General features: G+C 47.7%; 1 protein-coding gene across 1 annotated transcript; it reads right to left on the bottom strand.

Moving 5' to 3' along the window:
• Positions 1-4,513: 4,513 nt before the first annotated feature.
• On the bottom strand, positions 4,514-11,937 carry LOC133353571 (guanine nucleotide-binding protein G(I)/G(S)/G(O) subunit gamma-13-like). The gene is made up of 3 exons (XM_061569906.1): positions 11,493-11,937; positions 7,495-7,598; positions 4,514-6,788 (listed from the first exon to the last, which is right to left on the bottom strand). The coding sequence occupies exons 2-3, from the start codon at positions 7,590-7,592 to the stop codon at positions 6,683-6,685; spliced, it is 204 nt and encodes a 67-aa protein (XP_061425890.1). The 5' UTR covers positions 7,593-7,598; positions 11,493-11,937; the 3' UTR covers positions 4,514-6,682.
• Between the last annotated feature and the right edge of the window lie 548 nt (positions 11,938-12,485).

The raw sequence follows: 12,485 nt of genomic DNA, 5'->3' as shown, positions 1-12,485 counted from the left end.
CGAGACAGAGAGACAACGAGAGACAGACGTACAGAAATGCATATAGGCACGGAGAAAGACATCGAGAGAGACACAGCATAACAAGGAAAGACACAAAGACGTGGATTAACAGACACAAAGACAGGCAGAGAGACTGAAACACACACACACACGGACAACATTCACGTAAACACTTGCACCGTCCCCACCATGACCACCACCACCACTCTCCCCTCAATCTCTCACCTCCCACAGCCGCATTCGCACACCCCCCCCCCCAACCCCCCACGTGTTACCCCCCGCGGAGCTCGTTAGCGGGAGACAATTCCGCTCGGTGTTAATTACTGGCGAGTAGCAGAGGGGGGTGGGTGTGACGTCCCCCCCCCAACCCCCACCCCCCCCAGTGTTCCCAATTAGCGGCGTCTCCCCCACGCCGCTGATGCACGCGCGCGCGCGCGGCTGCTCGGTCACGCGCACAGGCGCGGTTCATCCCCAGCTGTGCAGCAAGCGAGCCGGCGAGACCCCGTGCACTAAGGGAGCCTGCCTCCGTTCTGGTCGGTGGTGCCTTGAAGTGTACAAACACACGAAGTATTCGTTGATAGGCCTCCATGCACAAATAACAAAAAAAACACAAACTCGGCAGAAAACGCTGGCTTAAAAAGGACAAATGTATGACCGGCGACGTTTCGGTCAATGGCCCTTCGTCATATCAAATATATAGAGAGGTCAGATAGTGTATGTATGATCGTTGGAGACCGCAGTATACACCATGGGGTCTGATACGAAGGGCAGAGGGCTACCATTGCCGAGACATCTGGGTTCGAATCCAGCCCTGTTCATTTAAACCTGATTCTCAAGCGTAACGAGTTGATGATCTCTGTGCCCGGTCACCAATGACTGCACAATAAAACGTTGCATTAAATTTGTCTCTGCAGTTAATTTGGCAAACAAAACTTTTTTACAGCTCTTGAGAATTAAATTACGGTTTTGACAGGCATGCAACGAAAAATTAACCCGTAAAAACAAAGTTTTTCACTATAAATCCTTTATATGCGTGGCGGCTAGAGTCCTCTCGTCCTCTAGATTGTGATGGCTGCCACCTATGGGTCAGATGATTGTCTGGCAGCATTAATCAATTGGTAATTAAATATTTTAAAAAAATTCCCTAAACAGTGTAAAATTTTGGAGAAAAAAAATTCACCAAAATTAATTGTCACGCACAACGAGTCTGTGTGCAAAATGTCAGCTCGATTGGATAACGAGAAGTGGGTTAAAAAACGACCGAAAGATTTGCACGGTCGTAAGCAAGCAAGCACGCAAGCACGCAAGCAAGCAAGCGAATTTAATATAAAGGATTTAAAAATGCTCTCATATGGCAGAGCGGGTTGGAAAACTGCTGCTCCCTATTTGAAGGCATATCAGCGATAGCTCTGTGACATCCACTTCTGCGAGCCATGCCTTGACACAATAGGATGCACTGTGTTGAGGGAGATCCCAATGGGTTATTCATCTCATAATGTAGAACTTGGAAGGTGCACAGTGTTCTTTCACGCTTAGAGAAATATAGAGAATGATTTGGAGGCATGGAACACCACAGACAACGCGGGCAGGCAGCCAAGAGCTGGCGCCAACGATTGCCCAAGCTCTGTGGCCCTACATGTGGACGTTTGCCCATCTCCAAACTCACGACGTGACGACGACAATGGCACAATCGGGATACAATTGGTTCAAGATGAAACAGAAAACAGAGAAAGCGCTGTCAAACGTACCGCTGTGGTTTTGTCTGAATTTATTATACATACTCTAAGCAATGAAACGCGCCTACAATAGTGCATTTCGATTGTCCGTCACGTCATCAGTGTACACTTGAATGGCCTGCTATCGGTCCGTGCATACTCTATTGTATAGTTCACGCACGCAGCCCATTCATCATGCATTACACAGACAGATCAACAGTGGCAATTTTACAATAATTATATTAAATTAATAATAATTGACTGTTCCTTTGTCTATCCACTGCCGGATGAAGGCATCCCTCTGCTGCATTGTTCATCAGGGGGGGGGGGGAGTATTTGACCATACTTCACCACCCTCGTCAAGTGGAGGGTGAGTAAGGTGGTGGGGAGGTCGGGTGGGACAGAACAGGGTAAGGTTCCTATATCATTGGCCACTGATGTTATCCATTGCCGGGAATTAAACTCAGGTAGATGGGGTCATGGCGCAGTCTTCTAACCACTGCACCGCTGCTTCATCCACGTTCAGACTGAGTCTCAGAATGTGTAAAATTTCGATTTAAAGCTTTTCGTGACTGCAGGGATTCATCTTCTTGGTTCTTTCGGTAAAGTCACGTAGAAGGGAAATAATAAAATAATAAAAATTAAACATAATAAAATAATTCTCACGACGTTTCGGCCACAACGCAAGCAGCCGTCCTCAGGTGAAGACCAGGTCTGTCGGGGAGACAGCGTCTGAAGACCTGGTCTTCACCTGAGGACGGCTGCTTGCGTTGTGGCCGAAACGTCGTGAGAATTATTTTATTATGTTTTATTTTTATTATTTTATTACTTCCCTTCGACGTGACTTTACCGAAAGAACCAAGAAGATCTCAGAATGTGTTGCAACTGGTGAGGCCCGCTGAGTGCAGCTCTGTTGCAAGGACGACCACAGCCCAAGGCCATCGCCAGTGGCGGCAGGTAGAGGACATTGCGGGGTGGAGATGTGCATACTGACAAGAGCAAAAACAACTTATTCACACATTGTTCTTAAGTCCGTGCAATGCATCAAGTCGGAGTGTAACTGCTCTAGTCCGAATGGCAGCCAGAGGAGTGCAGAACGCGCCGGAGAGTACAACCCGTGTAGAGAGATGGAGCTACGGAATCGCTTCATGCGCAGGAGTGAAGTGTACCGTGCCCCTTGCAGTACCGTGAGCGACTCCGAGGGGGGATGCCCTTCACCCAGCAGCGGATAGACCACGGCTGAGACCGATGACGGACTGGATGAGGATTACGGCGTTCCTCTGAGGGTAAATGAATCAGCCTCGCCCCCTTCCACTGCACTCGTGGCTCTCAAACAATTAACAGAACAACGATGGGCGGTGAATTCCTACAGACTGTGTACAGAATAAGGTATATTGGTGCGATGTCGAATTGAACATCTCTGAATATGGATTCAATTATCGCCGGTTCCAACGTGCAAGCCGAATCTCCCCTCTTCCACCAGGCGCCGCCTTCATGCGCTCTGCGCTGCAGCAGCCGAAGCTTTCTGATGGAACCAGTGAGTTGACCTTCTTCTTATGTAGAGGTCAACCCTCGATTCGTCAATTGCTTCGCCTTCTCCTCCTTGCTGCCTCCAAGATCTGGAGCTTACTTCCCTCAACCATCTGTCCACGTCCAAGCTAAATACATGTCCTCCTCTTCTCTGCCTATGACCGTCTCTCTCTTAAAATATAGGACATATAACAACACGCCTCATTGGTACCGGTGAGGTGCATGCGTCTGGTTTGGTACAGCGTCGTGAAATTCGGTTGCATGTAGATGCTGTCTAAATTCAAAATCGTGTTAACTTACTCTGTACAAGCTACACCATTGCGGTCGTGTATAATCACCACACACACACACCACTCGCGCTATTCGCCACCGCAGAGGTAATTGTGTAGGCAATGTCACAAGTCACAACAGTTGCACACCTACCTAGCTACTCGCCTGCAAAGAGTGCAATATAGCTAGAGCTGATATGATTAGTCGATTATGTGAATTGACTAAACTTATAACTTTTGTGTGCATGTATGTTGTTGAACTTCTTTCACACTGTACGTAGTCAACCGTGCTAATCATAAATGTGGGGGAAGGACAACAAACTAAACACAAAAATAAGTTCTAAAGAAATTAGTTTTAAATCTAGATATTAAAGTGCATAGCTCCAGTGGCTTCCTAATATCGGATGAAAGAGTATTCCAGGCGGCTGCAGAAACACATCTGAAAGCGCGCGATGCAGTGGCCGTCTTTGTTCGATGGCTAGCCAAAAGCCACTGCGAGGATGACCGCAGTTTGCGTGAAGGTTTGTGTTCCTTGACCAGAGGAACATGTGGTCAATTAAAAAAACAGCGACCATTTCAGCATCACGCTTCCCGAAGGCAGGAAACCCCCTACAAGCCACGCCCATCATAATACAACTGATGATGCCACGCCCATAACCTCCCATCCAGTGGCACATATGCGGACAAATGTCCGAGTTTAAAAAATAAATGAATTGTTATCCAATTAGTCGAGTAATGAAACGATATATTTGTCTTCTTGGTTCTTTCGGTAAAGTCACGTAGAAGGGAAATAATATAATAATAAAATAAAACATAATAAAATACTAATTTTCACGACGTTTTGGCCACAACACAAGCAGCCGTCCTCAGGTGAAGAAACGGAGCTATTGGGACGCGACATTGGGATGCTATCTTTCCGACAGCTCTGTTTCTTCACCTGAAGACGGCTGCTTGTGTTGTGGCCGCAACGTCGTGATAATTTATATTTTATTATGTTTTACTTTTATTATATTATTATTTCCCTTCTACGTGACTTTACCGAAAGAACCAAGAAGATGAATCCCTGCAGTCACGAAAGCTTAAAATCGATATATTTGGTTGAGTGATCGACGACTTTAGAAATAGGATATCCCAGCTCTAATTATAACTGAGGTTATTTAAGAGATGGTCAAAGCAAAATTCATCACCCTAATTAATGACACAAATTTATAAATTCTGATATGTATAAAATATTTTATATAATTAAAACCATGCAATATTATTTATTTCGTTATTGAGCTGCGTGAATTGTAAAACATGCACTCCATTGAATTTAAAATATCCGTTTAAAAATGGTATCCTTTTAGCAACTCGATCAAAACCTATTTACGATTTAGCATCTTCATGAGATCAAAGATCAATCGGCCCACTCTGAAACACAAGCGAAATGAATATCTGAATATGAATGGCATGACCAAATAAAACATATATCCTGGATCGTTTTGGTTAACGCTACAACAACAATGCTCATTTCTATACAAGGTCTGGCTCGCGTGGTTACTCAGCGTGGTTCATACGGTGGGGCATGTACTGCTTTGATGATGGAAATTCAACCCCCGACCCACCACCCTCCCCCGACAACTCGCTCTAACCATTCTGCCGTCATGATCTGGGACTGTGATTCCATTTACAAGTAAACTCACATTTCGTCTTTCTTTTAAACGTAGGAACCAATGGGGGTTGAAAGCATTAAGCATTAGATCTGTCTGCATGTCTGCCCTGTTGTACATATGATCCAATATGAACATAATTGTAGTACAACAATGATGTTGTTTTCAACAATGTTGAAAACTGGCCAAAATTGATTAAACGGTTGCACAAAACTTGTCATGAGATCAAAGATCAATCGGCCCACTCATGGTCCAGAGCAGAACTCGGTACCACCTAAAGTAGCAAAACTTTAGTCGTACCCATTTATTTGATGGAAAATGAAAGTAAATTACTTGATAGTCTCACTCATTCCAAGTATTTATCACTGGCCACGTAGAGAAATTGAAACTGCTAAAGTTAGGCTACCTCACGCGGTATCGACAAAGGAGACATCTCATGGACTATGAAGAAATAAGAATAGGTTGTATCCTTTCTGGCAATAAAACAGGTCTTAAGATTCATTGACAAAGGTTTCTGTTTGGTGTTTGAACATCTTAACACCCGTTTTATTGCCAAAAAAGGGAAAATCTATTCTTATTTTTTCATACTTTGATAACGGCAAAACGGTCTCATTTTGAAGCATCTCATGGACTATTGGATGGGGAAAAAACCAGCGCTAAAAGGCTGTGCCGACCTCTCCTGTCCTGCCCAGTGACGTCATCACAGGCGACGTTCGCCTCGCGAAGTCAAAACGCCGCCTCGTGAGCGCCGCTTGAAACGCAAAAAATCGTTGCTCAGTGAACATTTCCGAGGACAAACAAACGCATGCCGGGAACCGTGTGAGTTTGCATGGCGTGTGTTTCTTGTTTCCTCTGCGCAATGTGGGGGAGCACTTCATCCAGCAGTGGATTGACAAAAGCGCTGTATGCGTACTGCACAGGCTACGCTAACGTCACATTTAGGCCCATGGATCGAACAAAACTGTACGAACGGGACGGAAAACGATCGCGGAACAATACAAACGAGACGGTAAAAAATGAATCAAGGGAATCGATACTTGATTCAAATCGCGGCCCTGAATCTCAATAATTCAGCTGATCACCCAGTTTGGGAGGTGGCCACAGATGCATCGTGTAGTCACGTGTGCATTCCCTCCTCCGGTGAAGAATCTTATCGCAGACTGTTCCATTATTGGTCCCCATAAATCACCCCCAACTGGACCCCACACTTTTTCCTTTGCTCAGGCTGGCAGCAAGAGAGGCATTCACCATCGCATTTCCTTAGCCTTCTTATCCTCCTAACCTCCGCAAACTCACCACTACTACTACTCTTATACTCCTCCTCATCTCATCTTTACTCTTTCCTCCTCTTATTTCCCTCGTCATCTTCTCACTTCCACTCCTTTTCTCCACTGATCTCCTCCGCCCAACTCCTCCCTCCCATCTTCATCTCCTCACCTCCACTCCTCTTCCTCTCCTCGCCTCCTGTCCCTCTCCCCTCCCTGCCCCTCGTCCTCCTCCTCACGTCCCCCGGGGGTGGCTACAGGATGGTACACTTGCTCCTCTCCACCCAGGGGTTGTTCTTGGTGAGCTCGGGGTTGAGGAAGGGGTCCGTGCGCCGCCCGTCTTCGATCCACTTGACAAGCCTGCGGACAGGGCCCACGCGTCGCCGCTGTTATTTCATCGGCGTAAAAAAAGCAGTCTTTGCTGGCCTGATTTGCAAACCCAGTAATAATATCAGCCCTTTTCCACTGCCACATCTGAGCTGAACCAGCGTCAGTGCCTCACGGTATGCATGCTTTCTTTCCCCGCCGGTTATTTGCCATGCCGAGGCAAAACCGAACAGTGATACACTGCTCTCATAAGACATCTGAATCTGGCTTGAGGCCAAGCAGAGCCGGGGGTTGGTATAAATGCATTGCGTTCCTTGCTTGTGACATCAGTCACCTATTGCACGCCACGTTTCTACTCGTTTCTTGCACGTGACGGCAACGGCACGGCTCGGCTTCTGCAGTGGAAAAACAACCTGGCGCCTCCTGAACCATGCCGGGCTGGTTTGGCCACGGCTCTCAGTGGAACTGTGGAAGAGAGGTATAAGTGGGCCTGTCTCCAAGCCGTCTTTAGTTTGGTGTCCTTCCCGCACACCTCCGATTAGCACATTTGACTACGTACGTTGCGAAAGAAGTTCATCGTACATGCGTACAGTTTTATTTGGCCCAAGCCAGCATCATCTGAGCTGTGGAGCTTTCTTTGCAAAAGGAGGGTCCTGCATTGGGATCCCTTGGCCAATTACATTCACGAGGTCTTTTTGCCCCCAAGTATTGTGCATAATTTTTTATTGTGCTCACTCACTCGGGGATCGTCTGGGAGGACAACTCGCGCTTGACGGCCAGCTGGTACTTGAGGCTGTCCACCTCGCGCCGGAACTGCTCCTCGTCCCACTCATCCATTGCGAACTGAAAGACAAAGAACACCCATGGAGCCTCTTACAGACTGCTGGGGCAAGCGCTGTTAGCGATCACCTATGAAGGAAGGCCAACACGGCACGGAGAGGGAGTGGGTGACCAGCAACCACGCCCAGCCACCTTTGTTGCGAACAAAAGACACGAACACAGACAAAGATCCCCCGTGTAGCCTTAACAGACTGCTGGGGCAAGTGCTGTTCGCGAACGCCTATTTAGGCCTGCACAGTGTGGAAAGGTGAACACGAGGGGGTGGAGTAGGCGCGCACCACGCGCGACCGCCTTTGTCTCCCCAGAGCTGATGTTTACACACCGCCACTAGGTTTCTAGATGAAATAGAATTGCCCAAAACAAAGCTCTCATACTACTGGTCGCTGACGATAGCCATGGCTGGGAACAAAAGTGAGATGGCTAAGAGCAGAGCCCCATGCGCTAGCCCCTGTATCACTACATACACACACATAATACAAAGAGGCAAATATCCCCCGTGTTGCCCTTAACAGATTGGGGCAAGTGTTGTTAGCAAGCATCTATGAAGGTTATCACAGCACGCCGAGATGGGTGGTGTAGAGAGCACCATGCCCAACAGCTTTTGTTTCCCCAGTGCTATTAATGTTTACACGCTTAAATAGGTTACTCATTTAAGGCCGAGTCGACCTAGAAGACGTGCTTGGCCGGGTCAGATAATCACGATAAGCCATGGCCAGGAATCAAACTCGCGTGGTCCGGGTTCGTAGCGCAGTACAATAACCATCGTAACAACATCAAGCGCCATTTACCATAACGTGGCGGTGACATCACCACAGCCTTTGTGCCAGGCTAGGTACACCATCGCATATACATATATACACACACACATGCTGAGAAATCCCCCCATGTTGTCATCACTGTCACTGCAGTCCTGTAGGCTCGCCTGCCAGTTGATGTGATGGGCATCCTAGAAAAACTCGACCATCCACAAAGCTCATTTGCCAACCAAACAGAGTTTGGCAAATGTTCTGAATTTCCTTTACTTGGATTCCACTCCATCGTAAATCCCGACCCCCCCAGCCATCAGCAATGCTTCCTGCTGAACCCCTTTGACGTGTGTTGACAGCCAAGGTGGACAACACCGCATTGCAGAAGCAAGTTATATACGATAGGTACAATATTTTAGGGAAGCGGCTGGCATGTTTGGAAACAGTTGAAATGCATTTCGCATTTCAAAAACGCATTATAAAGCATGACGTAGAACATTGCACGGCATTGCGCATTGCATTTCCAATAGGTTGCATCATAAATTGCATGTAACATTAGAAGGACATTACATGACATGACACAAGAGATTGCAAATACAATGTTCAAGTTGATTTCGTTGGACCAGGTGAGTGTCATTTGAAAGAGTGACCCACGTCACCAACAATGACAGAAGCAAAACCGTGTCAAATAAAGCACCGCAAATGAAGCAGACAGAAACCCACATTAAACATTACATCACCATTGACATTACAAATACGATTACACATTACATGACACGTTTACAGGGCTTCACCGGGACCACATGGCACAAACAACTGAAACTACGCGGCGAAACGATTGCGTTGAATGTAAAAGTAATTTGCGCGCAGTCACCACCGATGTTTCAAACATTCATCGGCAGCCATGGATCTCAATCCGCCAGCGTCTCTCAAAGTCCTGCGATGTAGCGATCCGAACAGCTCCTGTGCAGGAGGCAATTTCATCGCTCCATCTCCACAGTCAGTTGAATTTCCACTCCATCTCCATCGTGAATATGAATTTAACCATCGGGTTATTTGTAATTAACGAATCATTGTATCCGCTTTCTATTGAAATTGGAGTCACACTTTACCCAAAAAGTAAACTTAAAAATAGAGTTATCAAAAATGTCATAGTTGGATTCGGAATCCTTCAAAACCTGCAGATGCTCGCTCTTGCGTGCCCGAGTTTAAAAAAGAGAACATTTATATTTTCGCCTCCCGACTTTTTCAGCAGCGTTATGAAACTCGCGATACAAAATTTCAGAGGACCTAAAAAAGTAAAACCCGCACACCCCCAATTGGGAGACTCAAACAAAAACATGGGTGCTTTGGCCAAATTTAAACTTTCTATTTATTTAAACTTTAATCAGTCACTGATGGCCGACAACATGATAGACATCTCTTGCAGAAGATTGAGACTGAGTGACAGCATTTCTAGTGAATGGCGAGAAATTTGAGTTTCTTTTTTAGCAAACGTAGCTGAGTATATAACTAAAAATATGTGAGAGAGAGAGAAACAAGACATTTTCTATTTTGGGGGCCCAAATATGACAGCCTGGAGGTTGACTGGTTTCACTCAGAGAGCCGAGCCAACATAAACTGGCACGTTAAGTCTCTTAAACGTACGATCCGCACCATCACTAACCCTAGTCATTCATCCCCCCGTGGTGGTCGACGTGAGTTCAGCTACCTTTAACCCAGTCGAGTATTTAACATAGATTATAAATCATGTGTTGTGTAAGCAAAGCTGTCTTGCTTTTTGCTATGAAGTAGTGCATTTCACAATACACGCATTCAAATTTGTGATAACAAAGACGGTTACTGCATTGGACGTTTTCAGATGCGCTTGTGCGGCCGTCTGGAACGCTCTTCGTGCCAATATGAGGAAGCCACTGGAGCTATGCACTTTGAATCTAGATAGAAAACTAATTCATTTAGAACTGTTGTTTGTGTTGTGTGTGTTGTCCTTCCTCCGCACATCCGATGAGCACGGTTGGCTACGTACGGTGCGAAAGAAGCTCAACATTCATCCATGCTGGATGAATGCCTCCCCACACCGTGCGGTCCGCGGGGGTTATTTGACCATACTTCACCATGCTGCTCAGCGCGGATTGGTGAATGTGTTGTCCACAACCTGTTTCAGATGTCGCCGCTCGCCGCTGACATTATCCTGGTCAGCAATCGAATTTAAATCGTCGTGTTCATCACGAACAGTGTGAACGCGGCGTAGAAGCAGAGTGCAACAATGTAAATTCCTGCACGGCTGCCCCACCACGTAGCCCAACAGCCGATAGCACCAGCTTCACGCACGATTCGTCGCCCGTCGAAGCACGAACCGGGCTCACACCAGCTTAGCTTCCACGATCAGACCAGATAGGGGCGCGTTTCGGGTGATTTGGTCACGCGAACCTAATAACGGTCCCCTTAAACATGGGCCTCACCAAAAAAACACATTTACTGTGAGTTTGACTCTTGGGAGGAAAGCGAGAATATACGGAGAACAACAACAGCGGCAGCAGCAATATTTAGAGGGGTCAACATTTAAAGCTATAGAAGGTCAGAGTGAACAACAGTCAGAGTTGACACTTACGCACGATAGAGAGGGAGTCAGCGATCGTGCCGAGACGTGAACGCAAAACACCAGAGGTGGGACAAAGTCATTGTTATGCAAGTCCAAGTCGAGTCTGAAGTCATCAAATTCATGACTCGAGTCTGACTCGAGTCCAAGTCACATGACTCGAGTCCACACCTCAGAGGTGGGACAAAGTCATTGTTATGCAAGTCCAAGTCGAGTCTGAAGTCATCAAATTCATGACTCGAGTCTGACTCGAGTCCAAGTCACATGACTCGAGTCCACACCTCTGCAAAACACGATGGTTTCGTAAGACTACGAGTTATCGACAATACACACCGTGTAGTTCACAGGTGGATGTTAAAGATGCCGTGATGATATTCTAAACACAGAAGTTAAGGGCCATGTGTTGCAGGCGTCACAATTCAAATTTGCTACTTTCGGGAAAATTACTCGCAAATTCACCTTCCCAACCCCCTTCTGAAAAAAAAAACTTAGCAGGATGTTCCTGAACGTGTCTTGAGACTCGCGAGAAAAGGAGGAGCCCAGTGAACTCACCCGACGGTCGATCGCAGCTGCCTCTCGTCCGCTCGCCCCCCACTCGACTGTGCTGAAGCCGCAAAATAAACCTGTGCGACGGACAGACGCTTCCTCTCCTAATCTTCGGGTCGCCCCCTGCCCCCTGCTTCACCCCACTGCACGCCGACTGCAGCCTGTTTCACCCTGCTGCACCCCACCGCACCCAGCTGAACTCCAATGCACACTTCAGCACCCCACTGCGCTCAATTGAGCTTGCTGCACGCTGCTTCACGCAAACTGCACACAGCTGCAACCTGCTGCACTCAGCTCCACCCTGCTGCACGCTGCTGCAACCTGCTGCACTCAGCTCCACCCTGCTGCACTCAGCTCCACCCTGCTGCACGCTGCTGCAACCTGCTGCACACAGCTGCACCCCGCTGCACGTGCGGTAGCGTCACCGGCCGGATGATATTATGAGTGCTCGGATCGTCCAGTTCTCGGCCCCTATTTGTAGAATCGCCTTCGACTCTTCTGATTGGTGGACAGAGCGAGGTGGATGGGTGGTGGGCGGGTGGGTGGATGCTGGGTTGGTGGGCTCAGCTCATGTGCAAAGCAAACTCACACCAGAACGCACGCGTCTGCCAATACACACGCACACGTTCACAAAGGCGCACGCACGCAACTCACGCATACGCAAAGACAAAGATTCCCCGTGTAGCTCTACGAAAGATCTTGGGGCAAGTGCACCTATGAAAGCCGGCGCGGCACACGAGGGGGCGGGTGGCCAGCACCACGCCCGACAGGTTTGTCGAATTCGTAGCGCAGTGTGCTAACCACTGCGCCACCAATCCCCACACTCAAAGGTCGCCCGTTAAACCTCAACAGACTGTGGGTCAGCACCACGCCCGGCCGCCTTTGTTTCCCTTCGTTTCCCGACTGTCGTTTACGCGTTGCACCAGGTACTCATGTGAGGCCGAGTGGACCTAGGGGAGAGGCCCAGGACTGGTGTCCGTGAGCCGGAATCGAACTGGG

The sequence above is a fragment of the Lethenteron reissneri genome, chromosome 44, assembly GCF_015708825.2.
Source record: "Lethenteron reissneri isolate LAM-NWPU_2019-01 chromosome 44, ASM1570882v1, whole genome shotgun sequence".
In the NCBI taxonomy this organism is placed as follows: Eukaryota; Metazoa; Chordata; class Hyperoartia; order Petromyzontiformes; family Petromyzontidae; genus Lethenteron; species Lethenteron reissneri.
This window is presented reverse-complemented; position numbering and strand designations above follow the sequence as displayed.